Source organism: Trachypithecus francoisi, unplaced genomic scaffold, assembly GCF_009764315.1.
Source record: "Trachypithecus francoisi isolate TF-2019V2 unplaced genomic scaffold, Tfra_2.0 Lachesis_group1, whole genome shotgun sequence".
Taxonomy (NCBI): Eukaryota; Metazoa; Chordata; class Mammalia; order Primates; family Cercopithecidae; genus Trachypithecus; species Trachypithecus francoisi.
Window position 1 is genome coordinate 157,113,428 of NW_022681454.1, and position 27,912 is coordinate 157,141,339.

Consider the following 27,912-nt stretch of genomic DNA (forward strand, 5'->3'; position numbering starts at 1 on the left):
GCCGGAAGCCTGGAGTGTCTGCCACCCGGGTTCCAATCCCCAGGCTCGCACTCAGCGCCAGGCCGAGTTCAACCTCCCACCTCAAGCTTCCTCCCGCCGTTCCCGACGAGCACGCAGGTGCCGCTGGCCTTTGGGCTAGGGCTTAAAAGCTCAACACGGGCGAAAAAGATGCGGTTTCAGTTGACGGGGACGCTTTAGAGAAACGGACTCGCCTCCCCTGTTCCGGTTGGATCTGCGCCGGCTTCTCAGGCCCCACGTGGGATTCGGCCCGGGTCCTCTTGTGAGCTGCTCCCCTGCGGTCGGTGAGATTACCTGGGTCTAGAGTACGGAGCAGCTCCGTGGCCACGAGGACGTCACCATGGTGGGCCCCCTCCTGCTCCCCCGAACCGCTCGGTTGGTTCCCCGGAAGGATCTTGTTGAGCAGGCACAGAGGGAGGGTGCGGTTTCGGGAACCTAGGAGAGAGGAGGATTCAAAGTGTTTATTTGAGAGAGTTTGCGGGGTAGGGGCGAAGCCTCTGTGAGACGAGTCCCAGGCCCAACGCCTGGACCTTAGAGTTCCGCGTCCGAGTGCTGAAGTGCCCAGATGTCCCCTTGCTCCTCTTTGCCTCGTGCTTAACTTCTCGCTAGTCATTGCCTCCTCGGGGGAAGCCCGGCACCTTTCCACTGAAACGCATCGGGGAGTTTGGCAAAACTCCTGAGGTCACTGGCCCCACACCCCTCTGGCCTAGGCAGACTCAGTGTGGGCTTAGTCGCCTCTTCCTCGGCGTCCTTTCACCTCCGGTTAGTGACCCATTCCTGCCCTGAATCCTGCCTTTACGCCCGCATTCCCCCCAGGGCTCTGAAGCAGTTTTGTTGTTTTTATTAAAAATTGAGTAGATACAAAATAGTGTTTCTAAGACACATTTCAAGTGTAAAGATTAGTAGTTTCAGGAAGTCTCGTTTACCCATTATGTATTTTTAAGAAATAAAACATAGCCTTTGAAAGCCCTCTGTTACTTTCTTTGAACCTATAACTTTCAGAACCTTAAGAAGCAAACATTAAGTTTTGTGTTTATAATTTCACTGCTTTTCTTTATATTTGTATTCTGAAACAGTATGTTGTTTCTTGCCTATTTTTTACTTAATCGTTGTGTTCTTGAGAATAATTCTTGCGTAGAAACATGCTTTATAAATATTTTTAAATTAATTTGTAATAAAAGCAAAATTTAAAACGTTTATTTTTTATTTTTATTTTTTTTTTTGAGGCAGAGTCTCGCTCTGTCGCCCAGGCTTGAGTGCAGTGGCCGGATCTCAGCTCACTGCAAGCTCCGCCTCCCGGGTTTACGCCATTCTCCTACCTCAGCCTCCCGAGTAGCTGGGACTACAGGCACCGCCACCTCGCCCGGCTAGTTTTTGTATTTTTAGTAGAGACGGGGTTTCACCGTGTTAGCCAGGATGGTCTCGATCTCCTGACCTCGTGATCCACCCGTCTCGGCCTCCCAAAGTGCTGGGATTACAGGCTTGAGCCACCGCGCCCGGCCTAAAACGTTTATAATCTGGTCACAGGTTATAATACTGTGCCCACAATGTGACCTCTTTGTTTCTTTTCACTTTTTCTCTTTTCATTGTATGCCGGTCATTTTTGTCTTACAGTCTGGGTCTTTCGTTGTTTGTTTCTCGAGTTTTTTGTGCTTTATTTATTTATTTTGATCCACCACTGAGGCATATTTTGTACTTTATTTAGATTGTACAAATTTGTGTAAATTCAGTGTTTGCTTGTCACTTTGCTTGTGGGATTTCCAACTCTTTATAGCGTTAGGTTTTTTTCCCTTTTCAGAGTGGAATGTGAAAGCAATGACATCTCACTGTGTTTGAGGGACTGGGGAGGTTAATTGGTATTTGTAGTTATCCTTGACTATCAGAGCTTCACCTTTTTATTAGGCTGTATAGTAGAAGTATGTTGCTTTGGCATAGAAGTCAAAAGAATGGCATATAAACCTGTTTTCATTGGCTCATTTCTGGTTCTGTCATTTTTTGATACAACCTCATTAGTGGTTCTGCTGCATCCTCTTTCAGTACAGCTCAGAATGTGGTCCCAAAGGACAGAGATGGGCACCTGGTTTTCCCTGAGTTGCCATCTTGGCAAAATTACTTAACCTCCCATGTGTCTAATTGGAATAACAGTAGTACCTACCTCATAGAATTGTTGTGGAAATTAAATGTAAAGTGCTCAGTCTAGTGCCTGGCACTTAGTAAATGTTAATTGTTGTTAACTTTAGTTATGTAAATATATAGTAACAGTACAGCTTATAGTTTTCCACCCTTGTTACTTTGCTCATTAATGTTCTCTTATTGTAAATCTTTGCTGGAGCTCAGCAAGTTTGTATCTTTTTTATATCAAAATTTAGTTTATTAAAGAATCTTTTCAAATTAATCCATCCCACTCAACACTTCTTTATGCTGCATTAAAAAGGTTTTTAGTGTTTATTATTATTATTTTTGAGATGGAGTTTCACTCTTGTTGCCCAGGCTGGATTGCAGTGGCGCAATCTCTGCTCATTGCAACTTCTGCCTCATTGCAACTTCCGCCTCCTGGATTCAAGTGATTCTCCTGCCTCAGCCTCCCGAGTAGCTAGGGTTACAGGCGCCAGCCACCACACCCAGCTAATTTTTGTATGTTTAGTAGAGACAGGGTTTCACCACATTGGCCAGGCTGGCCTCGATCTCCTGACCTCAAATGATCTGCCCGCCTTGGCCTCCCAAAGTGCTGGGATTACAAGTGTGGGCCACTGCACCCAGCCAGGATTTTAGTATTTTTAAGTATGGCTCATACTATACTACTAGGCACCGATGGGTATACTCCTTTTTATATAAACCTGTCATACAGCTTGTGTATGCTGCTTTCCCTCCCTAGCTAGACTATATACCGTTGAAAAGTGTGCCATCATCCTCCCAGCATTTATCCATGCACATTGCTTTGGGGCATTAACTGTTACTGACTACCTTAATGATAGAGATTGTGTGTTTTGGAGCCTACATCTATAAATGTGAGCTACAACAATAAATCAGCTTAATAAATCTCATAGAGATTATCTGTTAGTGAGAACTTGCTCCTGAAAGTTAGTAAAACTAAAGAAAAACATTAATGGAAATCTACCTCGTATACCAAACTTTTTGAGACAGTATTGCTTGTACATGGTTTAAAACACTAAAAAATGGTTGCTCATAAAAATTTTATTAGTTTCGTATTAACTGCTATAGTAAAGTGATACGTATTTAGTGGCTTAAAGCAACACATTCATTTCCTGAAACCTCTGGAGGTCAGATGTCCAAAGATGAGTCTTAACTGAGATAAAATTAAGGTGTTTTTCAGGGCTGTCTTTCTTTAAGGGGCTCTAATGAACTTTTTCCATTTCTTGAGGTCATCTACATTCTTTGGCTCCTTCCCTCTTCAAATCCAGCAGCATAGCATCTTTAAATTTTCCTCTAGAAAATTTAAAGGTTACATTTTCTCTGACAGTGATCCTCCTGCCTTCCTCTTACATGGACCTTTAGGATTATATTGGGCCCACCTGGATGATTTTCCCCATCTCAAGATCTTAATCAGATCTGCAAGTCCTTTTTGTCATATACAGTAATATATTCCCAGGTTCTGGGGGAATCAGGGCATGGATATCTTTCGGTCAGGGGAGGGCAGAGCATTATTTTGTCTGCCACAAAAAGACTTTCTCCAACTCTCTTGCCTAATGCCCTGGTTCTGTTGAGAAACAGCCACTATTAACAGTTTCTTAGCTATTGATTCAGATATTTTATGTGTATGTACCAGCATATATGTATGTTCCCTAACCTCTCTTTTTACATAAATGGTATACTAGACACCTTAGTCCCTTGCTTTTTTGTCTTACCTGATCTTACGGATCTATGTAAGTACATATAGATCTACTTCTTGCTTCTTAAATAGTGAACATTCCATTGTTTGCTCCTGTAACTTATTTAACCCGATCTGTGATGGACCTTTAAATTGTGTACACTATTTTGCTGCCACAGGCATTGCAGTACTGCTGCATTGATTATTTGTCCTCCCTTTGGTACATGTGTAAGTATGTCTATAGAATAAATTAATAGAAATAGAATTTCTTGGTCAAAATTGACCAAGAAATCCTATTTTTATCTTGATGGGTACTCTCTTTATTTTATTTTATTAAAAAACTGTTTTTAGAGATGGAGTCTCGCTCTGTCACCTAGCCTGTCATGTAGTGGCATACTCATAGCTAGCTGACTGCAGCCTCAAACTCTTGGGCTCACACCTCAGTCTCCCCAGTAGCCAAGATTACAGAGGTACACTGCCTCACTTGGCTAATTTTTTAGATTTTTTTGTAGAGACGAGGTCTCACTATGTTGTCCAGGCTGGTCTCAAACTTCTGGCTTCAAATGAACCACCCACCTTTGCCTCTCAAAAGTGTTGAGATAATGGGTATGAGCCACTGTGTTTAGCCCTGATGGGTACTATCAAATTGCCTTCCAGAAGACTGCTGGCTTGCACCCTCTTGAACTATGAGATTACAAATACACTCACACCTCCACTCATGCAATGTGAATTATTTTTTGTCTCTGTTAGTATTACACACTAGTAATTCTATTTCATTGAAGTTTTCGTTTTTAAAGTTTTTCCAGCTTTTAAATAACACTTGTTTTTACTCGTCTTGTGATTTGTATGTATTCTTTTGCTGATCTTTTTCATATTAATCTTAAAATAACTTCTTAAGAGAATTAGCTCCTTTGTTTGTGTTGCAAGTTTTTTTGTAGTTTGTTTTTAGCTTGGTTTATGTTTTGCAGTTCAGGCTTTTACGTTTTTATGTAGATTTGTTATTTTAAATCTTCTGAATTTTATGTAATGTTTACAAAGACCTTTCTCTGAGACTCCTCTACAAAAAAATATGAGAATCTTTTTTTCTGAGATCTGTGTGGTTTCATTTTTTATGCTTAAATGTAATCTATGAGGAACTTAATTTTGAGTGCAGAGTGATATACCAAAATTTTTAAAGATTCCTATGCTTTTTACAGTTGTACCTTGATATTGAGGGATATTAGTTCAGGACACACTCGAATACCCAAATCCATTGATTCTCAGGTCCCTTGTATAAAAATGGTGTACTTTTTGCATGTAGTATACTTTAAGTCACACTTAACCATACCTATTACAATGTAAATGCTGTATAGTGATTATATTGTTTTTTAAATTTGTATTATTTTTATTGTTATATTGTTATTTTTTAATTTATTTTTCTGAACATTTTCTGTCCTCAGTTGGTTGAATACCCAGATGTGAAACCTGGAGGGCCAACTGAATTTATTTACATTTTTTGAGTGCTTGAAATAGTTAATGCTAATCTAAAACTTGAACACACAGCAAATGTTACAAATAAATAAAGAGCTCAGCTAAGCTTTTGTGACCTAAAGGATAAATTATTACCAAATGTTAATTTTTGTCTTACTTTGTTACATAATACACACTTTAAGAAATTTTCTTTTTTTGTGTGTGTGACATCTGCTTTATGTTCAGCACTTGGAACCTAGGCTTACTAAGAAGTCACTATTTTCTAAATCACTACTAAATCTAATCCAAAAGTACATTTGGAGATCGCAGAACTGACTTATGAAGGCTTATGAATGAAACATCCTAATTTAAATACTTAAGAAACGTATATAGTTTATTTATCCATTCATTCTTTCTGGGTTTTTTTTTTTTTTTGAGTGGGAGTCTTGCTCTGTTGCCCAGACTGGAGTATGGTGGTGCTATCTCAACTCACTGCAACCTCTGCCTCCAAGGTTCAAGCGATTCTCCAGCCTCGGCCTCCCGAATAACTGGGATTACAGGTGTGCACCACGCCTGGCTAATTTTTGTATTTTTAGTAGAGATGGGATTTCACCATGTTGGCCAGGCTGGTCTTGAACTCTTGACCTCAAGCAATCTGCCTGCCTCAGCTTCCCAAAGTACTGGGATTACAGGCTTGAGCCACCGTGCCCGGCCCCATTATTTATTACTTGATAAGGGTTTTTGAAAGCTGTATGTCTGTTGGGGTGGTCATGGTGGTTGGTGAATTGACTTAGACAAGACAGTGCCTTCTTCCTTGCTGTATAACTTTGTCAGTGAAAAAGAGTGCCTCTGACAGGGACTGGCACAGAGTTTTTGTTCATCTAAGTGTGTAGGTAGTCTATTCGCCTGCTCCTTTTCAGGACCAGGCCAACAAGAAAGTCTGTTTCTCCCAGGAGCAATTAATTTAGGTAGAAATACAGTAAACCTGTCAAACTGATTTGAGCTACAATCTTGTTTTTCACTTCTTACAAAAGACCCAGAAATGAGAAGGATAAACATGAATATGTGCTAGAATTCGAGTGGCTGTATGCCTGTACCTTGTTATAGAAAAGATAGAAGGCAAGTACTGTTGCATTTAAGTTGGAAAAACGGATCTATTTTGTGTGTGACCTAGCAAAAGTTTTTCAAAGTGCTTTTGTTTCAAAGTTTTCTTCAGTCAGAAGGAAATTTTAAATGAGGTAAACATTTTTATTTTTATTGTGGAATTGTATCACTAAAATTGATCAGGCCAGTCACCTTTATTTCTTTATTGCCTCCCATCTGAATATCCTTGGGAGACTACACTTACACTTATCTCTGGAAAGAACTAGTCCTTCCTTGATAGTTATATCTTTGTTTCATTATGATCCCAAATATGATATTCTGGTCTTTGATAGAAATCTCTCTTAGTGACATGTTAATTTCCTATGTTATTATTCCGGGTAGACCTAAATGGGGTTGCATGTGAGACGAGTTTAAACCACACTACTTCTTTCTTACTACATTTATTGTCTGCTTTTACAGGAGTAAAACAATTATAATGTGTGACATTGTCTCTTTAAACTCTTCTTTCAAACTTTGGTTGGGCCATTCTTAGTGAAGTTAAAGATAATTAAAAGCAGTCTGTTTATGTGTCTCTTTCTACAGCTTATTTTAATGCTTCTTTTTTTCATTTGTTATTTAGGTTTGCTAGTTCTCACCATTTTGCCATTAAAAAATACCAGTATGCAAGGCAATCATTTTTCAGTTTGTTGATTTTAGATGTTCATTGTTTTGTTGCGAAGAGTGTTTGATTATCTGTATCCAGAGATATACAGTGATGCAAGTATTTGTTGATGTTGGATCAAAATCTGTACTGAACAGTATTATTTCATATTCTCTCTTTTGTTCTGGGAACAAGGAGGATATTTTGATTTGATTTTCTGATTTAAACATTAACTTCCATGTTAATTAGGCGGTAGATTTATTTTGTAGCCGGGAAATTGAGAAACGTTTAGTAAATTTCTTGATTTTTAGATCTCAAGTTACTTTATCAGGGAGGCCTTTCCTGACTTCCCAGAGTGAGTCAGGACCCTATGCTTTTGATCCATTTTCTAGCCAGCACTTACTAAGTTAACTATACCTGAGAAAATTACATTGTAAACCCCATGAAGGCAAGTTCATGTCAGTTTTTTGATTTGGAAGCCTCAGTACTTTTCCTAGTACATGGTATATTTAGTGTGTGCTCAGTAATTTAAAAAATATATATATAACAAATACTATTGTGAGATTGAGGTGTCAAGAGTGGCAGTAGAGAATGTGGGAGAAGAAGTTTATTCTGACTAGATGTTAGTAGGTAAGTTTGGAATAACATAAGTTGAGCTAGATGTTAGAATCTAAAATGAAGATAAGATTGAAGTCTGCATTAGAGAATTAGTAAGATATTCTTTTAATGTTAAGGAAAGCACTGTCATGAGCAATTTTATAAATGACTTTTATATTTTATACCTCACACTATTTTAAAGAACATACTTAATATTTTAATTCATAGTAGCCCATTGTACAGTACAAAGTGGATGCCCAGTAAATGCTCACTGAGGGCAGCATCCCGCTTTCTTTTACTCTCAAACTGTGATTTGCAACCTCAGGACATATTTGCAGTCTCAAATGAGCTGCTATTAAGGAAATAATACACAAATGTACAGTTAATGCTGGGCAGTGCAGTACATTATTAGGTGCTGAATGGTAAATGCTACCAAGAGGGAAGGGCTACTGAGATATGAAATTATTCTTGGATCCCTTCAAGGAGCAGTTGAACTTGACCTTTAAGTGGTCTTTGAAGATTGGGTGGGGTTTAGAAAGACTCATATATGGAACCATTAAAGTCTTCTTGGAAGCGCTAATTATTTGTCATTGACACCTGTCATTGCATCATATCTATTTGTTAAAGGAAAATGCTCACTAGTGCATTTCACTACTATCTTTGCAGTGAAGATTCACTGCAAACAAAATGTGTAGATTTGCTTAGTCCATCCCATTTCCATCATGTCACTGGTGTAAAATTGGTACATCATTTACTGTAATTTACAGTCATTCACGGCCTAATGACATTTTGGTCATCAGTGGGCCACATATATGATGGTGGTCCCATAAGATTATGATACCATATTTTCACTTTACCTTTTCTATGTTTAGACATGTTTAGATACACAAATACTAACCTTTGTGTTATACTCGCCTACAGTCTTCAGTACAGTAACATTCTGGACAGGTTTATAGCCTGGGAGCAATAAGCTGTGCCATAGAGCCTATGTGTGTAGTAGGCTACAGCATCTAGGTTTGTGTAAGTACACTTTCTATTTGCATAAAAAGGAAATCACCTACTGATTCATTTCCCAGAAAGTATCCCCGTTAAGTGAGGCATGCTTGTATTTTTATGTTTAAGGGTATATGGTGTTTACGGTATTGCACTATAAGCTTTCTCAGTTGTAGGCATGGGTTTGGTCTTACACTTTAAAAAAAGAATGTATCTATGTACACTTTGTGTCCCTCAAGTGTGTTTTGTGAAATGATCGCTCTTTTATGTCTCTCGTTTCATTGAGTAGTCTAAATGGCATTTCTGTCTCTGGTTGAGCCTAGACTGTGGCTCAACTTGATGGTCTTTTAGGCAAAGTTCCTTTTTGCTACTTATTATTTTAACAAGAATATTTAAAGCATATTGCCCCTAAAATGACTTTGCTATATTGTTTTGAATAAACTATTTATGTGTTTTTTTGTTACTTCTAGTTATGAATCCAAAGAACAGACTTTCAGACTAAATTTTTTGAAGCAGTCACTAAAGATTATAGGGAAGAGATACTTTTAATGCAGGTTTTCCAACTGGACTATTTCTGTGGTGCCAGAGCCTTTTCATAGGCGTAGGTATTCAAAACAGTCTGTTAATTATTTTATGATAGAGTTTTACTTTAATTTTTCCCTGTTGAAAATTTTTTTCCAAATTTTAATGTATTGAAAAATATGGAAGTGTTTTGAAATATAGTACATTTTATTGTATATATTTCTGTCTCATTATATATTCATATCCTGCCTTGAGGCAACCTTTTCCTGAATACATTATTATAAGGAATCATAAGTTACAGTTGAGTCAAAAAATAAGTTCATTTCTTTGTACTTTCTTTCTTTCTTTTTTTTTTTTTGAGATGGAGTCTGGCTTTGTGGCCCAGGCTGGAGTGCGGTGGCGTGATCTCGGCTCACTGCAAGCTCCGCCTCCCGGGTTCCTGCCATTCTGCCTCAGCCTCCCGAATAGCTGGGACTACAGGCGCCCACCATCAGGCCCGGCTAATTTTTTATATTTTTAGTAGAGACAGGGTTTCACCATGTCAGCCAGGATGGTCTCGATCTCCTGACCTTGTGATCCACCCGCCTCGGCCTCCCAAAGTGCTGGGATTACAGGCGTGAGCCACTGCGCCTGACCCTATACCTTCTTTGTACTAAGTCTTGAAGGTTCTTTAGCCAAGATCATCTAAAGTTATGAGGACATTTTTCTATTCAAGGGATATCAAACTTTTTTTCCCTAAAGGAAGTTTTTGAGTTTTTAAAGGAAATTTTTTGCAGTTTTGAACATAATGTTGGAACTTCATGGCTATGTATTTTCAGTTTTAGCAGCTTCAGAGAGTTTATATTTTCTTCCTCGGGATTTTCACGAATTTTTTTCATATTTTTAAGCTTTTTAAAAAAGTGATGTGTGGGATCAGATCTCTTTTACAGGATGCATCTTTGCTTTCGATTTTTGGTCGTGCATTAGTTATTTATTCCTTTGTAAAAAGTTACCCTAAAATTTGATGGCTTAAACCAGTATTTATGATCTCACTCTTTCTTTGAGTCAGGAATCAGGCATGGCTTACTGGGCTCCTCTCCCTCAAGGTTTCTCACAAGGTTGCAGTGAAAGTATCACTTGGGAGTGTGGTTTCAAGGCACAGGTGGGGAGAGTCTACTTCTTTTTGTTGTTTTTGTTTTGTTTTGAGGCAGGGTCTGACCCTGTTGCCCAGACTAGAGTGCAGGGGTGCCATCTACACTCACTGCAGTCTCCACCTCCTGAGTTCAAGCTATCCTCCCACCTCAGCCTCTCGAATAGATGGGATTACAGGCGCATGTCACCACGCTCAGCTAAGTTTTATATTTTTAGTAGAGATGGGGTTTTGCTATGTTGGCCAGGCTGGTCTTTAACTGGTCTTTAACAGGTGATCCCACCTGCCTCGGCCTCCCAAAGTGCTGGGTTTACAGGCATGAGCCACCATGCTTGGCCTAGGATCTACTTCTAAGCTTGCTCTTGGTAGGATTGGTAAGATGGTTCTTGGTAGGATTCAGCTCCTTGTGGACTGTTGAACTGCAGGCCTCACTTCTTCACTAGCTGTTGTCTGGAGGCCTCCCTCAGTTATTTGTCATGTGGCCCTTCCATATGGCAGGTCACTACGTGACAGCTGGTTTCCATGAGAGAGAGAAAGATGGAAGCCAGAGTTATTTGATAACCTAATCTCAGAATTGACATTTCATTGCTTTTGCTAAATTCTCTTCATTAAAAGTGAGTCAGTAGGTCCAGCCTACATTCAAAGGGAGGGGATTCCGTAACGGCGTGAGGATCAGGAGGTGGGGTTTATTGGGTCCATCTTAGAGGCAGCCTGCCAGATGTCCTGAAAGGTTTTACTTGATTCATGTTTGCTAGGTTCTTTAATCTCAAAAATTTCTCATTACACCTCCCTTTCTCCTCTGCACCTGCCATGTGAGCAGAGAGATACGTAAGAGTGCATATACTCTGTTACATGATGGTTCTACTTATTTTCCTATAACTGTAACCAACTTCCAGTGATAACCCTAAGATTCAGATGTGGATATATCTTCTTTTATCAGAAAGTGAGCAGAGCACTCAATGAGTGTTGAAAGAATGAATACATTTGTGAATGAGGAATTTGTGCTTATTTTAAATAGTTCTGCCTAGAAAGTTTTACAAAGGAAGTAATTTTGAGCTGCATCTTATCAAAGGGCAAGTAAAGTATTTTGCAGGCAGATGTAATAACAAACTCAGTCTCAAGAAGTTATGAAACAGCTTGGTATGTTCCGGAATGGTGAGAAGTTCAGTAAGAATGGGGTGAAGAATATTTTATAGAGGAGCATGGGAAATGGTGGTGGAGAAGCAGGTTGGGGCTAGATTGTTTCTGTGCTGAAGACTTGGGACCTAACTGTGAGCTAGTGGAGCGCTTTAAGCAGGGGAGAGGGACTTTACTGTGTTAGTGTTTTATGAAGACAGACTCTGTAGCTTTGCTGAAAAAAGGACTAGTGGGGAGAATCTAAAGACCATCCTGATTATGAAAGATTCCGAGGACTGAATTAAGCAATTGACAATAGTTTTGAAGAAGATTGTAGAGCCACTTGGCCTTTTTCTGGAGTAGGTTGGAGACTGCCAGCTGTCCCCTAATATATTCTTTCTGTTTTTCTATATGAATGGATCTTTTTCTCACAGAATAAGGATTATATTACTACTCTCCCTTATGTAACACTGTGAATACATTTTGGTCAGTGGGATGTGAGCAAAAGGATCTGCGACTTCCCAGGTCACGCCCTTAAAAAAGGGGGATGTACCTTCAGATTTTTCTTTTCCTACTTCATACTGGCTTGAGTGTAGACCTGGTATTAGGCTGTCTTGAACTAGATAGGAGGTATAGCCTGAGGCTAGTAGACAAAAAAATGGAAGGATACTGAATCCCTAAGGGCTTTGTGGAACAGAACCTTCAGCTCCTACTTTTAACAATAGAGAACCAAACTTGATCTGGGCTATGCCATCATTTGGGGTATTTTATTACAGAGAGCCAAATCTGATTCCCAAATCATTCTAGGTGGGGTAAGATACAGGATTATGTAGGAATAAAAAAAAACCTGAGATGTCTAGTTTGGAGGACCTAATGAATTGTGACCTGATTAACTGGCATAGAGCTTCAGCGGGAAAATGATACGTTTTCCCTTTTGGATATACTAATTCTGAGATGACTTCTATTATTTTCTCTATTCCTAATTTGTACAGGCAATGAGCCCAACTTTGATTTTACATGATTCATTGCCCACTTTGTTCCACGTGAAACATCTACAATCAAATCTCTACTAGTAATCCAAGTCCCTTCTACCCCCTTAATTTTCTTAACTGTAACATTTCTGGCTGTGAGTCTCCTCACTATCTGTATTACCTGTATCTTCTTTGAAGATGGAACATGTTGTTGAAGAGCGGAGTTTATTGACTCCTTCTGTGCCTTTCTTCTGTCATTGGAGAGCACCTCTGAATGTATCATTTCTATCATTACCATGGCAACAGATTATTAGAATTACTTAATAAGTCTGGCTTATCTCCTGATTTTTCTTGTAATGTTTTTGGCTTACTGTATTTCTGTCATATTACTGTTTTTGAAATTTATTTGTAAAGATTTTTGTGACTGGAGGCACTTACATATCTGACTATATGTGTCATGTGTTTTCATACATTTTAGCCTAAAGCACCAAAGGGAAAAAGTGCAGGACGGGAAAAAAAAGTCATCCATCCATATAGTAGAAAAGCAGCTCAAATTACGAGAGAGGCCCACAAACAAAAAAAAAAGGAAAAGTAAGTATCTTTTCATCATTTGTATTACTCGTTGGTAAAAAGCCCTTTATACATTTTTCTTTCAAACATGTGTCCTTTCGCAATATTGTCTCCCTTTCATAAATATTTATTGAATGTGTTCTGTATGCAGAGAGTAAAACTGAACAAGGACTCTACTCTTTTAGAGCTTACCTAAAACAGATAAGTAATTTACGTAGCAGTAGGTGATGAGTGCCATGAAAAATTTAAAAAGTTATGAGATGGAGAGTGAGGGAGAAGTTCTGTTTTACATGGGATAGTCATGGAAGCCTTTTCTGAAGAAGTTATATTTGAACAGAGTTGAAAAATATGAGGTCTATATATAAGGCATATAGGTTAGAGTGTCCATGAGACATATAAGAGGAGGTATGGAATGGATAGTTAGATATATTTAGTCTAGTATTCAGAGAATAGGTTAGGGGTACTGACACAAATGTGGTAGCGATCAGCATCCATGTGGGATTTCAAGCCGTGAGATTGGATAAGATCAGTTCACCTAAGGAGTAACTGTTGACAGGAAAGAGAAGAGAGCCAATTACTGAGTCCAGTGGCGCTCTACCGTTTAGAGGTTAGGAAAAGAAGGAGCATTCCACAAGTGAGACTGAGAAGGAAGAGAAAGAAGGCTGTTTCTGTAAAATGGAGTGAAGTTCAAATAAAAATCATCATTTTGACTATTTTAGAATAGCCTGGCCATTGTCATGAATGTTAGATACATTTGCATACTAGATAATGGAAACCAGTATATTTTTAAATGTTGATTCTTTGCTTAAGATAAGCCTTATATAGTAAAGGTTAGCTGTTTCACAGTGATTTGACTAGAAGGAATTAAGTGTTGTGATAGCAGAGTCAAATTTTCTTTATTTTCTGGGGGGTAGTTTTTTTTTTTTTTTTTTAACAAAGGTTTACTATGATGATAGCAGTTTTGCTTTAGCACAGTAGTTTTCAAACTTCAGCTATTTGTGCATCACTTTTATGATTTTTACTGTATCTTTTTAACATGATTTATTAGTACTGTGATTTTGCAGTTTCTGCAATCATATATATCAGTATTTTGCAAACTTAAGTACATGAAATACATCTGTAGAGCTTATTAAAACTGTTTGTTCCAACCCCTAGAACTTTCTATTCTGAAGGTTTGAGTTTCTGGCTTAAGGGTTTCCATTTCCAACAAGTCTCCAGGTAATGCTGGTGCTGTTGCTGCTGGTTTAGGGACCACACTGTGAGAATCACTGACCTATACTATTATTTATTTTCCCTTAAATACTGTTTTTTTAAAAAAAAGATTTTTTTTCTCTCTTACCTGCTGTAAATGGTCTGAGTCTGAGACATGACTTTTGTATATGTTTGGTGAAAAGATCTGGTGAAGGTTGGAAGACCGGTAAAATAAACCCATACTTTTGTCCTTAATGTAAAGTGAAAGGATCAAAATAAAATGGAGGTGGGGGAAGTAATTTGCTTACCATTTTATTAAAGATTGTTTAATTCTGTGTCTATGAACTGCTTACCTTACATATAGTACCGGTGATATAATGTGCAATATTTTAGCAAGTAACTGCTTTAGAATATGATTAAGTACTTGATTCACTGTCATTGTGACCGTGAGCCTAGAATGTTTGTATGTTGTCAAGTATATTCAGCATGTTGTGTATTGATTTACAGAATTAGCGTTATAGAAAAATTATGGAAGAATAAAACAGAACAACTTGCTAATCTGATACATATATTGTCCTAAGAAAATTCTGTTTATTGGCGAAGACTTTTAGTAATGCAAAGTAGAAAAACATCAGTTAATTTTTCTGCTTGGACAATGTTCTAAACTGATTGGATTTTTTTCCCTTTTTAAAATTTATTTTCAAAAAGTCATTCTCTTAATAGTGAGTGCCTCTAGAACCAAATACACAGTTTTAATAGTACTTAACATTATTTATGTTATGAAATCATAGGCTTAGGCCACCATAGATGTCAGTTTTTTGAGTAGCAGCCTCAGTAACCACGAGTCATACTTAACTTTAAATGGGAATGTGGTCACAAAAGGCATGTTGAAATGCTGTTGATTCCCTGTCCCATTTCAAAAGATGATTGGTAACAGGATACCCAGATGGTTGGGATAACTTTAAGCAAGATGATTGAAGAAGGTACCAACAAGACAACTTGAAGTTGGTTACCTGTGGCTTCTTAGAAATGAATAGCAGTTACCAGATGTTGTTTTAGTAACTGGGCTGGATAAGAAATTCTGCTACAATTTAGCAGCTTAAAACAAACACAGTTTCTGGATCAGGTAGGAATCCCATTGCCACTTAACTGAGTGTTTCTGACTCAGCGTCTTTCACAAGCCTGTAGCTAAGCTGTTGTCTGGGACTGCATTCATCTCAGAGCTTGCTAGGGAGAAGTTCTGCTTCCAAGCTTCCTCACGTGGCTGTTGGAAGACCTCAGAAAAGATACTGTAGGAGTGGATAACAATGCTAGAGTAAAAGTTCAAGCATATGCTTTATCTTCAACATTTGAAAAGCTCTGATTTAGGACTGTATGACAGGAACTAGGATGGTTTGAAGACTAGCACATTCTGAACAACGGACAATTTACAAGCAGCAAGTGGCTCTTTGATATAATGTGATTTTTGTTTTACGATTTTTCTGTATAGCAACATTTTGGCAAATAATTCTAGATAGCAAATGAAAATGACTCCTAATGGAAGATTAACAAAGGAAACTAAGCATGATGGATAAGAATCTCAGAAAAAACTACCTTTGAGAATTAATCTTATTGAGTCTCTTGAAAAATCATGTTTACACGTTGTCTTCAGAATTTTTTCATATTTACATGCAAGTACCATTTTAAATAATTCTCAAATCTCTACTTTTCTTCATTGCAACTGATACCACTGTAAGTTCAGGTTCCCACTGAGTCCATTTAGAATTATTGCAACTTGACTTCTAACTAGATTCTTCCTTCCAGCCTTATTTAAAAGCAACAAATTCCTCTCAGAAGCATTCTCCAACTTTTTATGAAGTGTTCTTTGTTTTTTAGAATCGACTTTGAGGTATAATTAATATATAATAAAGCAAATACATTTTAAGTGTGGTGTTTGGATTTTGACAATTGTATACATTGGCATAGCCACCCTGATCAGTATGTAGTACAATTTCATCTTCCTAGAAAATTCCCTTGTGCATCTTCCCAGTCAGTCCTCACCCTCTACCCCTAGCCTCAGGCAGCCACTAATTTGCTCTTTATTTTGATAGGTGAGATTCATCTTTCTAATGCTTAGTATAAATGCAATCACGCCGTATGTGGTCTTTTGTGCTGGCGTCTTTCACATAGCATAGTGTTTGTGATACTTATCCATGTCATTTTATGTATTAGTTCTTTCCTTTTATTGGGAATATTATTCCATCCTCAGGCAATTTATTTATATCCATTCACTGGATATGCAACTTGTTTATCCATTCACTGTCTAATGTTCGTTTGGATATATTTTAGGTTTCGGCTATTATCAGGGGTCTGCAAGCTAAGGCATTAGCCACCTGTTATTATGAAAAGTTTTGTTGGAAAAATCAATGCTGGTTCCTTTTGTGTTTTCTATAGCTGCGTTCATGCTGTGGTGGCAGAGCTGAGTAATTGTGACAGGTACACGGCCCCTAAAGGCTAAAATGTGACTACTTGACCGTTGAAGAAAATATTTGTCAACCTCTGCTATTAGGAATAAAGTTCATTCCTGTAGAACATTCATGTACAGGTGTTTGTGTGGACATATGTTTTCATTTTTCTTTTACTTCCTAGAACTATAGTTGTTGGGTAGATGTTTGAGTTTATAAGAAATTCAGTTTATAAGACGTTTGGTTAACATACTTAAGATGTTTGCTTAAGTATATAAGAAATTGGGTTTATAAGAATTGCTGGATCATATGGTGTATTTTTAAGTATATACGAAATTACTTTTCTCAAAGTGATAGTACCATTTTACATTTTAACCACTGGAGTATGAGTTCTATTTGCTATCTATCCTCTCTGACATGCTATATTGTCAGGGTTTTTTTTGTTGTTGTTGTTGTTCTCTCTTTAATTTTAAGCAATCTAGTAGGTGTGCAGTGGTATTTCAGTGTGGTTTTAATTTTCATTTCTTGATGACTAATGATGGTGAGCATCTTTTTAGGTTCTTTTTGGTCATCTGTGTTTTCTTGATGGAGAATCTGTCCAAATCTTTTGCCTTTTTGGTACTGGGTTATCTGTTAAGTAGTAAGGACTGTTTATATATTCTAGATACAAGTCCTTTGTTATTTGTGTTATGAATATTTTCTCCTATTCTTTAACTTAAAAATTTTGTATAGAGAAGGTTTTGGCCTGGTATGGTGGCTTATCCTTGTAATCCCAGTGCTTTGGGAGGCCAAGGTGGGAGGATTGCTTGAGGCCAGGAGTTTGAGACGAGCCTGGGTGACATAGTGAGACTCTGTCTCTACAAAAATAAAAGTTAAAAAAAAAAAAGAAATTAGCCAGGCATGGTGGTGTATAACAATAGTCCTAACTACTTGGAAGGCCAAGGCAGGATGATTGCTTGAGCCCAGGAGTTTGAGGCTGCAGTGAACAATGATAGTGCTACTGCACTCCTGCCCTAGCTACACAGTGAGGCCCCGTCTCTAAAAATAATACAAAGAAGAACAAAAGATTTCATTTTATTTCTCCAGTTTTCTAGTTGAGTAAAATGGGAGGATAAATCTGGTGTGCTTACTTCTTTGTGGATAAAAGCCATGTATACTTCCTGCTTTACACGAAGCCTTCTCCTATGGCTAATATTTTTCTTTTACCATTCCCGTAGTCCCTATCCTTTTTTTTTTTTTTTTTTTTTTTAATATAATCCTGAATAACTTATCTGCATGTTCAGGTCTCAGCTTAAAGTTTACTTCTCTGGAAAACCTTCCCAAATCCTAAAACATATGGTAGATGCTTTTTAAGTATGCTTTTATAGCTCTGTATGCTTCTCCGTGTTTTTATTGCCCTTAGATTTTAAGGTTTTTTAGGACAGGGACAGTGGATTTTTTTGTTCATGGCTGTATCCCTTGGGGCTATCAGAAACTAAAGTCTGGCAAATACTTGGTATCCAGAGGTCTCCTGAATGAATAAGTGTTTAGAATATCAGTAATAGGAGGTGTATATTACCTGTACACTTTCTGAGAATAAATGAAATTTTTGTTTGTTATAATTCCTCCTTTTCAAATACATTAAAAGTAACCATTCTGTTTTGTTCTTATTGAAATTTAAAAGATGATAGTAGTGCATTTTGGTCTTAGTGGCAGCACTCAGTCTTCCAGAAGGTTCACATTACTCTTGTGCTCAAGTATTCTGCATATTACAGAACCCATCTGAACGTTCATAATTCAGAAAAGCTTTCAGTTGTGTTTTCAAAACCAGCTTGTTCTATAGGCTTCCTTTAGACATTGAGGTGCTTAAAAAACGTTTCTGATAAAATTTTATTCTAGTGATTCAAAAGAGAAGCATGGTATTTAATGTTTCTGTTAACAAAATTATTTTCAAATTTGTAAAGAATGATCTTTTAATTAGAGTTCTTTAGGCAGTTTTTCTTTTTGTTGTTATCGTCAGAGTTTTAAAACTTGCTTTGGAAATTTTCTAACACATATTTATATACCTTTCCTTCAAAGATTGAAGAATGAAAAGGCCTTGCATCTCAACCTTATTGGTAAGTGGGTTTACTTATTTGAAACTCTGGCTAGAGTATAGGGCATTTCTGCCCTATGCTTATTTTTCTTTTTATTCTTTTAGTGAAATAGTATTTTTATCAGAGTGAATTTGATCAGACTTGATCTAAACAAAGCAAATCAATCATTAAACTTTTGGAGTAAACAGTGTTAATGATTTCTAGCTCAGTTTTCCAGAAACTATTAGTTGGTATTTATCTACCTACCTATCTGTCTGCACATACATTCATATCCATCTGTCCATCTATCTGAAGTTTAACTCTACCTCCCTAACCATTAGAATTATGAAGGATTATGGCCTAGGTAGAAACAACAATTCCTGTTTATTTAATGATGTAGACATACACATCTTCAGTTTGTATCTCAGTGTCATGTCACTGTTTTTTTGGTCAGATTTATTGCTAATAATTTTTTACTCACAAGTCTGAGATTTAAATACTGACTGTTAGGCTTTTTGTATTAAAATGAAAGGTATTTGAACCCCCATCAATGCTTCATCAGGTAACAGAATAGTATTTTTAAATGGGATCTCAGTATACTGGGCCAAGTGATTTTTTTTTATCTGTAATCTTGAGAAACCTCACTGAAAGTGACCCTGATGGTCAGGTTTACTCATAAGGATGAATTTTGTTGGCTCTTTGGTAATATATATCAATTACTCTACACAATACCTTGGTAGCTCTTGTGTGCTTAATGTAGGTGCTAGCTTTGGGGTCCTGGACAGGTCATTTAACATCTCTCATCCACAAATGGGGGTAATAATAGTACTAATTCTCATGGGATTATAAAGCTATGTACATAGTGCCTACAGCTTATTAAATACTCAGGAAATATCATTCTCATCATTAATGGAGTTCTCATTATTTGTGACAAGCTATCCTTTGCTTTTAAATACTTAGAAGTTCAGGTTCGACTAAATAATTACTTTCCCTTTTTGCATCCATATTGGATAAGAAATCTATACAGAAGAGCATCCATCCCACTCCTCTCTCTTCTCTAAATTAAAATCTGACAGTTTAATTTGTGACAGACTGGTTTAATTAGCTTTGAGCCCAAACAAGGCTTTATGTTTAACATTGACATAAATTTTGGTTCTGTTTTAAACACGTTAGTATTGAGAATGATAATGGAATATTTACTTGCTTAAATGATGACTTGTGGGGTAAACTGTCTTGGTACTTGTTGTTTATAGGTGAAAAACTGCAATGGTTTCAAAACCATCTTGATCCCCAAAAGAACAGATATTCAAAGAAAGATGCTTGTCAACTAATTGAAAGGTAAACACTGGGCATATTATGAGCAAAGCGTCAGAAAAGGCAGTTCTCCAGCCGGGTTCTTTAAGACACAGAGCTCTGTTACGGATTTCCAGAAGAGCAAATGGGCTTTGTTATCAGGAAGACTTTGGATTCATTTCCTGTCTTGGTCACTATAGGAGGTTCGTAAACTATTTGAGTCTCAGAGTGGTAGTTAGGCCACTTTCTTGGGATCAGGATGGGCTTCCTGAAGAAGTGTCATCTAAACTGGCAACTGAAAGGTGGGGGTTAGCAGATCAAGGCAAGGTAGTTTGAAGAACCCCTAGCCAGAAAGAAGAGTAAAATGCCCAGAAGTGAGAATGAAGATAACATATTTAGTGATCTGCCAGACATTTAATATGACTAAAATAAGTTCAAGGAGGGAAGTGTGACAGGTACAATAAGTGATAACTACCTCATGAAAGACCTCAGATGTCAGTCTAAAAGTTGGGACCTTACCCAAGGACATTAGGAACCATAGGAGGCTTTTACAGCAAGCAGCTGAAATGATCCTACTTAACATTAGAAAGCACACATTGAGAATGAAGAAAACAGACTGAGAGGTTCATGACTCTAGCCAGGAAACCATTGAAAGGTTGATGTAACAATCTAAGCAAGAAATGATGGTGGCCTTGGCTTGGCTCATAGCATGGTAAAGAGAAGTAAAAGATTCCAAAGATACTCAGAAGGTAGAAGTGTCAGTGTTTAGTGAAGACTTAGGATGTGTAATAAAAGGGATAGAGAGCAGTCAAGGAAGTCATCAGATTTCTTGTCTGGACAACTATTTCCTGGGATAGGGAACCCAGGAGATAGAGGGGGTTTAGTGGGGGGTAGGTGGGGACAGGGTCATGACAAGTTCAGTTTTGATGTGCTAACGGTGAAGCCACTAGGGGACATCCAGATGAAGATGGTGGTTGAATGTGAGGGTCTGCAGTTTGATAGAAGGCTGCAATTTGGTCACTGAAGTTCAAGAAATGGTCGTGTTATCCAGGGAATGGGTAAAAGAGGTTTGAGGACCTGAGGAACTTAGAGAAACATAAACATTTAAAGGCCACACGAAGGCTGGATACTTAGTTTTCCATTAAGTAATATAAGCCCAGTACATAGACTTTGTATGTAACACAAATCATTTTCTTCTTTTTCAGGTACTTGAATCGATTCAGCAGTGAGCTGGAGCAGATTGAGTTACATAACAGTATCAGGGACAGGCAGGGGAGGCGGCACTGTTCCCGGGAGACTGTCATCAAGCAGACGATGGAGCGGGAGCGACAGCAGTATGAAGGATATGGCCTTGGTGTGCTCACTGATTTTTTAGTTTGCTTTTATATGACATAGCAGTATCAATTTGTGATTGATTTCAAAGGTTTCTTTTAGATCTTGTTTATTTCGTTTGATTTTCTTTCTTTGATGTCTTTTTCTTTGTGAGGGTTTAGAAAAATTTTGGATTCTTTTTTTTTTTCCTCTACATTCCCAACAAAACTACCAAGTTTGTGACAGTAACATCATGTCTTTTTACTGTGATAGAAATACTGATTACTTTCACATTTATCTTATCAACCCTAACTTGTCTCCAGAACTCCAGATTTGCAGTATCACATATGGATTTCTCAAACTCTCTACTTGCATATCTTTTGGGCATCTCAGACTTGACATGTCATGAAACAAAGGCCAGCTTTTCTCCTAAAACTTCCAGGTTTCTTATTCCAGTCAGTGGCATCACCACCTGCCCAGCTGCTCAGATCAGAAACACTTTCATAGTCCACATCCCGCCCTTCAGCAAAGTGTTTAGAATCTGATGACTTTGATGACCACTACTACCACCTCCCACTTCCTTGGTTCAGGCCATGATCATCTCACCTGTACCAGGGTAATAGCCTCCCAGTTGCTCTCCATGCCTCCACTCTTCCCCGCTAAAGTCTGTTCAACATGTAGCAGCCAGATGAGTTGGCAGTATTTATCAGAGCACATCCAAAGTAAACCATTTATTGGTGATACAGCTAGAACTGAAACTCAGATCTGCTACGCTGCAGTGCTTTTCCCAGAGTCAGGGGACGGATCTGGTGAACAGACTCTGATGAGTTTGTAGGTGTCAGTTTCCCTGTAGGGAAATTGTCACCAAATTCTCTTTTGATAAGATTTTGAGAAGTCTAGATATAACCATCCCCTCTCCCCTCCTCATGTAATGTAACTATTTCTGATTCATTAAGGTTCCTTTAAAAACTTTTTTTGTGCTTATTTATACCTTTTAACACCTAGCCTCTCATACTGTTATTTTCTGAAACTATTGTAAAAGTCAATATACAGTTGTAGCAAACACGCTTATTTTATCTTCTTTATTACTTGATACTACATTTCATTTAACATTGTATTGAATTGGCCAGATGTTTGCAGCAGCCTTCCAATTTTTGTTGTTCATGCCTCTTGTATTTCACCAATTTAAGTGTGTTATTTCACCAAATGCATATTAGTTTATGATGAACTTTTGAAATATGGTAAGGAACTACCATATACCTGGCTTTATTAAAAATTGGTTTAAGTTTTATTGAATTTCTTTAAGCAAAATTTCTTTTTTTAATTTAAAAAAGTATTTTTTTCTCATTTGGAAAAATGTGATTTTTTTAAACATTAATTCTTGCATTCCTGAGATAAATTCTACCTTGTGAAGGTAGATTATATGTTTGAAAACATGGTACTTTTCACCAAGAAAAAGTATACAACCTGTCATATTATTTTAGTGAATTGATAGTTATACTTTGCCAGGTACCTTTTATTGTTAAAAAAGGACAGGGTTTATTTTGTTAATAGCTTTGTTTTATTTCATGGATTTTATGCTAGAATTTATCATTTAATAGGATTTTTCTTAAGTCATCTTAAACTAAACCCTTTTGCAAATTTTTCATGTTAATTGTAGCAATACTTTGAAATTTTGTTTTCTTTTGGATATTCTTGCTAAAATTATTATTTGTTGTACATAAAATTATGTGATTTAGAAAACATTGCCTCATGGAGATAAATTACTTTCTTTTCCAGAGATTCCTGACATCCTAAATGCAAGTAATCTGAAAACGTTTAGGTGAGTCTGTCTTGTATTGTTCCCTTGAAGCTGTGTGTAAAGTACCTGACAGTTGAACTTTCTTCCTGGGAGTCTAGACGGTAGAACTAAAAGAAAATCAGGGGTTTCTTTTAACCTTTTCTTTTTTATCAGACCAAGTAAGAATTTTCTGAAGTGGGGCTTACAAACAGTTGATCTGCACCGACCAGATAGTGACCTGGTGTGCTTTTTGTTTTTCGAAATGGTTTAAGATACAAGGTTATAGTACCTCAAAGTATGTGATCTCACTATTCCTCCCCAGTTCTTATTTTCTTAGGAAAAGAAATAGCAGCAACAGATGTGATGGCTCAGAGTCACATCCCAAGGCTGTTCTGTAGCAGCCTCTTTTGCAAAGAAGATGCTTATAGGAATGACTCCAGGGAACAGGTTAAGTCATCAAGACCCGCTTTGTCCAGTGGTTTCTAGTTCTACTCTTTTGTAAACTGGGAAACTACTGAGTAGGATTTCAGTTTTGTAGGTTTTTTTTTTTTTTTTCTTTTTTCATCTTTGATTTTAAATTCAGAGGTATATGTGCAAGTTTGTTACAAAGGTATATTGTGTAAGGTTGAGGATTGGCGTAAGAATGAATGCATTACCCAGGCAGTGAGCGTAGCACCCAGTACGTGGTGTTTTTACCTCTTACCCCCTTCACTCCCTTCGTTTGTATTCCCCAGTGTCTATTGTTTATGACCTTGTGCACCCAATATTTAGCTCCTACTTATAAGTGAGAAGATGTAGTATTTGGTTTTGTGTTTCTGTGTTAGTTCACTTAGGATAATCTGTAAAAATCCTAGAAGAAAACCTAGTAAATACCCTTCTTGATAGCAGCCTGGACAAAGAACTTATCGCTAAGTCCTCAAGCAATTGCAATAAAAACAAAGATTGACAAACTGGGACCTAATTTCTGCATAGCAGGAGAAACTGTTAAGGGAATAAACAACCTGTAGAATGGGAGAAAATATTCTCAAATTGTTTGCATTCAACAAAGTCCTAATATCTGGAATCTATAAGAAACAAATGAATCAGCAAGGAGTTTTTTAGTTTTTAAACATAGATTCCGTTTTATTAATCATTTTGGTCTTAACTAGACCATGTTGAGGGGTCTTATATTTAAAGTTAATTGAAATTAGGTAAATTTGGCCGGGCGCGGTGGCTCAAGCCTGTAATCCCAGCACTTTGGGAGGCCGAGACGGGCGGATCACGAGGTCAGGAGATCGAGACCATCCTGGCTAACACAGTGAAACCCCGTCTCTACTAAAAAATACAAAAAAAAAACTAGCCGGGCGTGGTGGCGGGCGCCTGTAGTCCCAGCTACTCCGGAGGCTGAGGCAGGAGAATGGCGGGAACCCGGGAGGCGGAGCTTGCAGTGAGCTGAGATCTGGCCACTGCACTCCAGCCTGGGCTACAGAGCGAGACTCCATCTCAAAAAAAAAAAAAAAAAAAAAAAAAAAAAAAAAAGAAATTAGGTAAATTTAAATCCAGTCATTGTCTATACTTTTGAATTCGTTGAAACTAAATTAGCTTTAATAGAATTCATCTATCATGTTTAAGGTGCAGTTCACTTTTGAGCTTATGTATAGCATGTATTTACAATTTAAGTATATGGAGTTTAAGATTCTTTTTATACCTTAATTTTATTTTGAGTGTAATCTTAAATATATAAATATGCTCTTTATTTGTAAAACAACATATCTTCTACCTCCTCCAAAAGCCAGAAACAAGAAAAGAGATGAGTATAGCCTTCTGGTTAGAGTTCAGTTCCCAAAACAATATTCACATTACTTCTAAAGTAATTAATAAAATATTGAGGTTGAAAAACGGAAAATTTTCCATTATAAGAATAACAGTTGATTACTGAAACGTAACTGGGATGTACTTCTGTGTGTGAAAAGGAAAACCTCTTCTGACTGTATTTTGGAGATTTGTCAGATATGATACAGTTCCTACTTTTGATTGCAATTCTTGATCTTAGTAGCCTGAGAGAAGGAGATACTCAGGTTAGAGAGGATGAAAGAACAGAACAGCTTTCTAGTAATTTGTGCATAATATTTTCCTTTAATGCTTTTGAAGTTTTGAATATGTAGGATCCTCAGTTTCAAAAATTTATTATCTCCTGTTTTTCCACGTTAACTCTTACCAACACTCTGTATTCTTTTTTTTTTTTTTCACTTTTTGTCTAGGGAATGGGACTTTGATCTGAAGAAATTACCAAACATTAAAATGAGAAAAATTGGCGCTAATGATGCAATTCCCAAGAAGTGCAAGAGGAAAACTATTATAACTGTAGACCAAGATTTAGGGGAATTGGAACTAAATGATGAATCAAGTGATTCAGATGAGGAAATGACTGCAGTGGCCTAATTGTCTTCACTTGAATTGAAAATAAATAATTTGAGAGCTTCAAATTATATTCATTGATTATGGTACCTAATTGTCAGGATACAAGATTTTGATACTGACATTCTCTTATATAATGAGAGTTTCATTTGCAGTTTCAAAAGTGGTGTTATGATATTTATTTTAAAATGAAGATTGCTTTTCATTTACATTAAGTTGCTAAAATAGATAGATGTGATCTGCAGAAGTAGTTAATGTTTTTCATCTGAATTTCGGGCCGGGAGGGAGCAATATAACTAAGGACAAAAAATGTTTTGTTGTTCTTGTGTATTTATGACCACCTACTTTTATGTTTTGTGAAGTGGATGATCTTTCCTAAAAGATTCCTGTGGGTACTTTTTGAGTTGTGATAATAGCAAAATTGTCTTTCAGTAATAATATCATACTAATGCTTCTTTTAAACATTAAACCTATTTTCCTTTTTTACAAAATAAGGGAAAATGTGATAAGAAGTTTGTATACACTGCTGGATTATAGATTGTTATTTATCTTTTGAACCAGAGTTAAATGGTAAAAGAAAAAAAAAATCAGTGATGACTGTTATGTTGATCTCCCACAATTAATTTATCTTTTGACAAAGGGGATAAAGAGTTTCAGTTTAGCTCCTTTTAATTGTATATTGTTTTTTGCTTTTTTATTGTGAAAAGTGATAGGTTTTATTTGTGGAGAGAGAATTAAAGATTAGAGAACCAGAGATTTTAATTATGCTACTTTTTCTTCTAAGAGATAAGTTGACATATAATTCAGTATTTTCAGTGTCATGAAAAACATGAATGTTGTAAGTTTTCTTCCTCAAAAAACTTGTTAAATGCAAGTATCCTTAGTATGTTTTTAAAAGAGCACAATGCAGGTGTATTTGAGTATTTTCAAGAAAAGAATAAAAACATTAATGCTGTATTAGGTTAACCGAATATCAACTAAGCCTTGTTAACAGTTAAAATATTATAACTGTTTTGACGAATGGAGGCAAGATGGTGCATTTCCGGGTTTTTCATCACCAACTTTTCCCCGTGTGCGCGAGGATGCAGCTGGCGCCCGGGAAGGTGCAGACCAACCAGGCATGCGCCAGGTGATGTCAATCCGAAGAGATCAAGATTTACCTGGTGGCACCTGCGGCGCCTCCCCCCCCCCCCCCCCCCCGACGCGTCCGTGCCCCGCCTATTGCCCTTCCACTCCTAGAAAAGCCACTCCCGGCAGACGCACGGGGCGGGCTTCCTCAGCCCCTACCTTTGTCGGGACTGCATTAGGAACTCTGCCCGAGAGCTCTACCGGGTGACACTCTCTCTCTCGGCCTCCTTTGCCGGAGGCTAACAGACTTCACCCCCATACCTTTTTCTCTGGAGCTAGATGACCAAAGAATAAATTTGCAGTTTTGCTTTTAGCCTTGCCTACTCGCTGGTTCTTTTGTGCTCGCTCTGGTGGTCTTAGAAAAACAAATCAGTTGGTGCTGAAGACCCGGGAGGAGACCCCTTCTCAGGCCTCTAAGGGTTGAGGAACCTCCTCCTGCTCCCATGCGGCAGACGGACCAGGACCTGAGACCCGCTTCCCTCACTCTCACGGCCTCTCTGGGGTAAGTGCCCTTGTCTCCTCTTTACCTCTCTCGGCCAAAATCCTGCGCAGGTCCGAGGTCCATTTGGAGCCACCAAGTGGCTCGGGAGACCCGTTCAGGACGGAGACGTCCGCCTGAAGGTAATCTCCATTTTGGCTTCAAGAGCCTCCAGTCTGTCTCTGCTGGTTCCAAAGGACGCTTTGAAGCCAGGCAGAGATCCACTTCCATTTCCATTGTGTCCATTGTGTAAGTAAAGAGGAAACAAATGGGAAACCCCCCAGTCCAAATTTCCAAAGAGCACCCCCTTAGGGTGCCTCCTAGCCAATTTAAAAACCTTACAGCTTGAACAAGACCTTAGGAGGAGGCGGTTGATTTTCCTTTCCACTGTGGCGTGATCGACCTCAGCAATTTTTGCCAGCGGCTAGGCAAGTGGTCTGAAATTAATTACGTACAAGGCTTTGGGCCTTCTGCTCTCATCCCGACTTGCCCTATACTCCTCCTTCTCTCCCCTCTCTCTCCAACCCCTCCCTTCCTGCCCAGACTCCTCCTCCCTCCTCCTTATCTACTAGTAATCCACTCGGTCCCGTGCCTCCTTCGGGGCCCCCAACTGGCTGTCTTGAGTCCCCTATCTCTGCCCACACCCTCCTACAGTGTTAGCACCTTTGCGAGAGGTGGCTGGGGCGGAGGGGGTAGTCAGAGTACATGTCCCTTTTTCATTGGCCGCTCTTTCCAAAATTGAGAAGCATTTAGGTGATTTCTCAGCTAATCCTATCATACATAAAGGAATTTAGATACCTTTGTCAGGCCAATGACTTAACTTGGCATGACCTTCAGGTTATCCTAACCTCTACCCTAAACTGACTGAGGTTCTAACCCAATATACCCAGTTAGATCT

General features: G+C 38.0%; 1 protein-coding gene across 1 annotated transcript; it reads left to right on the forward strand.

Annotated features, from left to right (window-relative positions):
* Positions 1-26,363, forward strand: TMA16 (translation machinery associated 16 homolog). The gene is made up of 7 exons (XM_033215597.1): positions 1-361; positions 12,847-12,959; positions 18,632-18,669; positions 19,881-19,965; positions 21,126-21,274; positions 23,011-23,053; positions 25,252-26,363. Exons 1-7 carry the CDS (start codon positions 359-361, stop codon positions 25,430-25,432), a joined length of 612 nt encoding a protein of 203 aa, XP_033071488.1. The 5' UTR covers positions 1-358; the 3' UTR covers positions 25,433-26,363.
* The last annotated feature ends 1,549 nt before the right edge of the window (positions 26,364-27,912 follow it).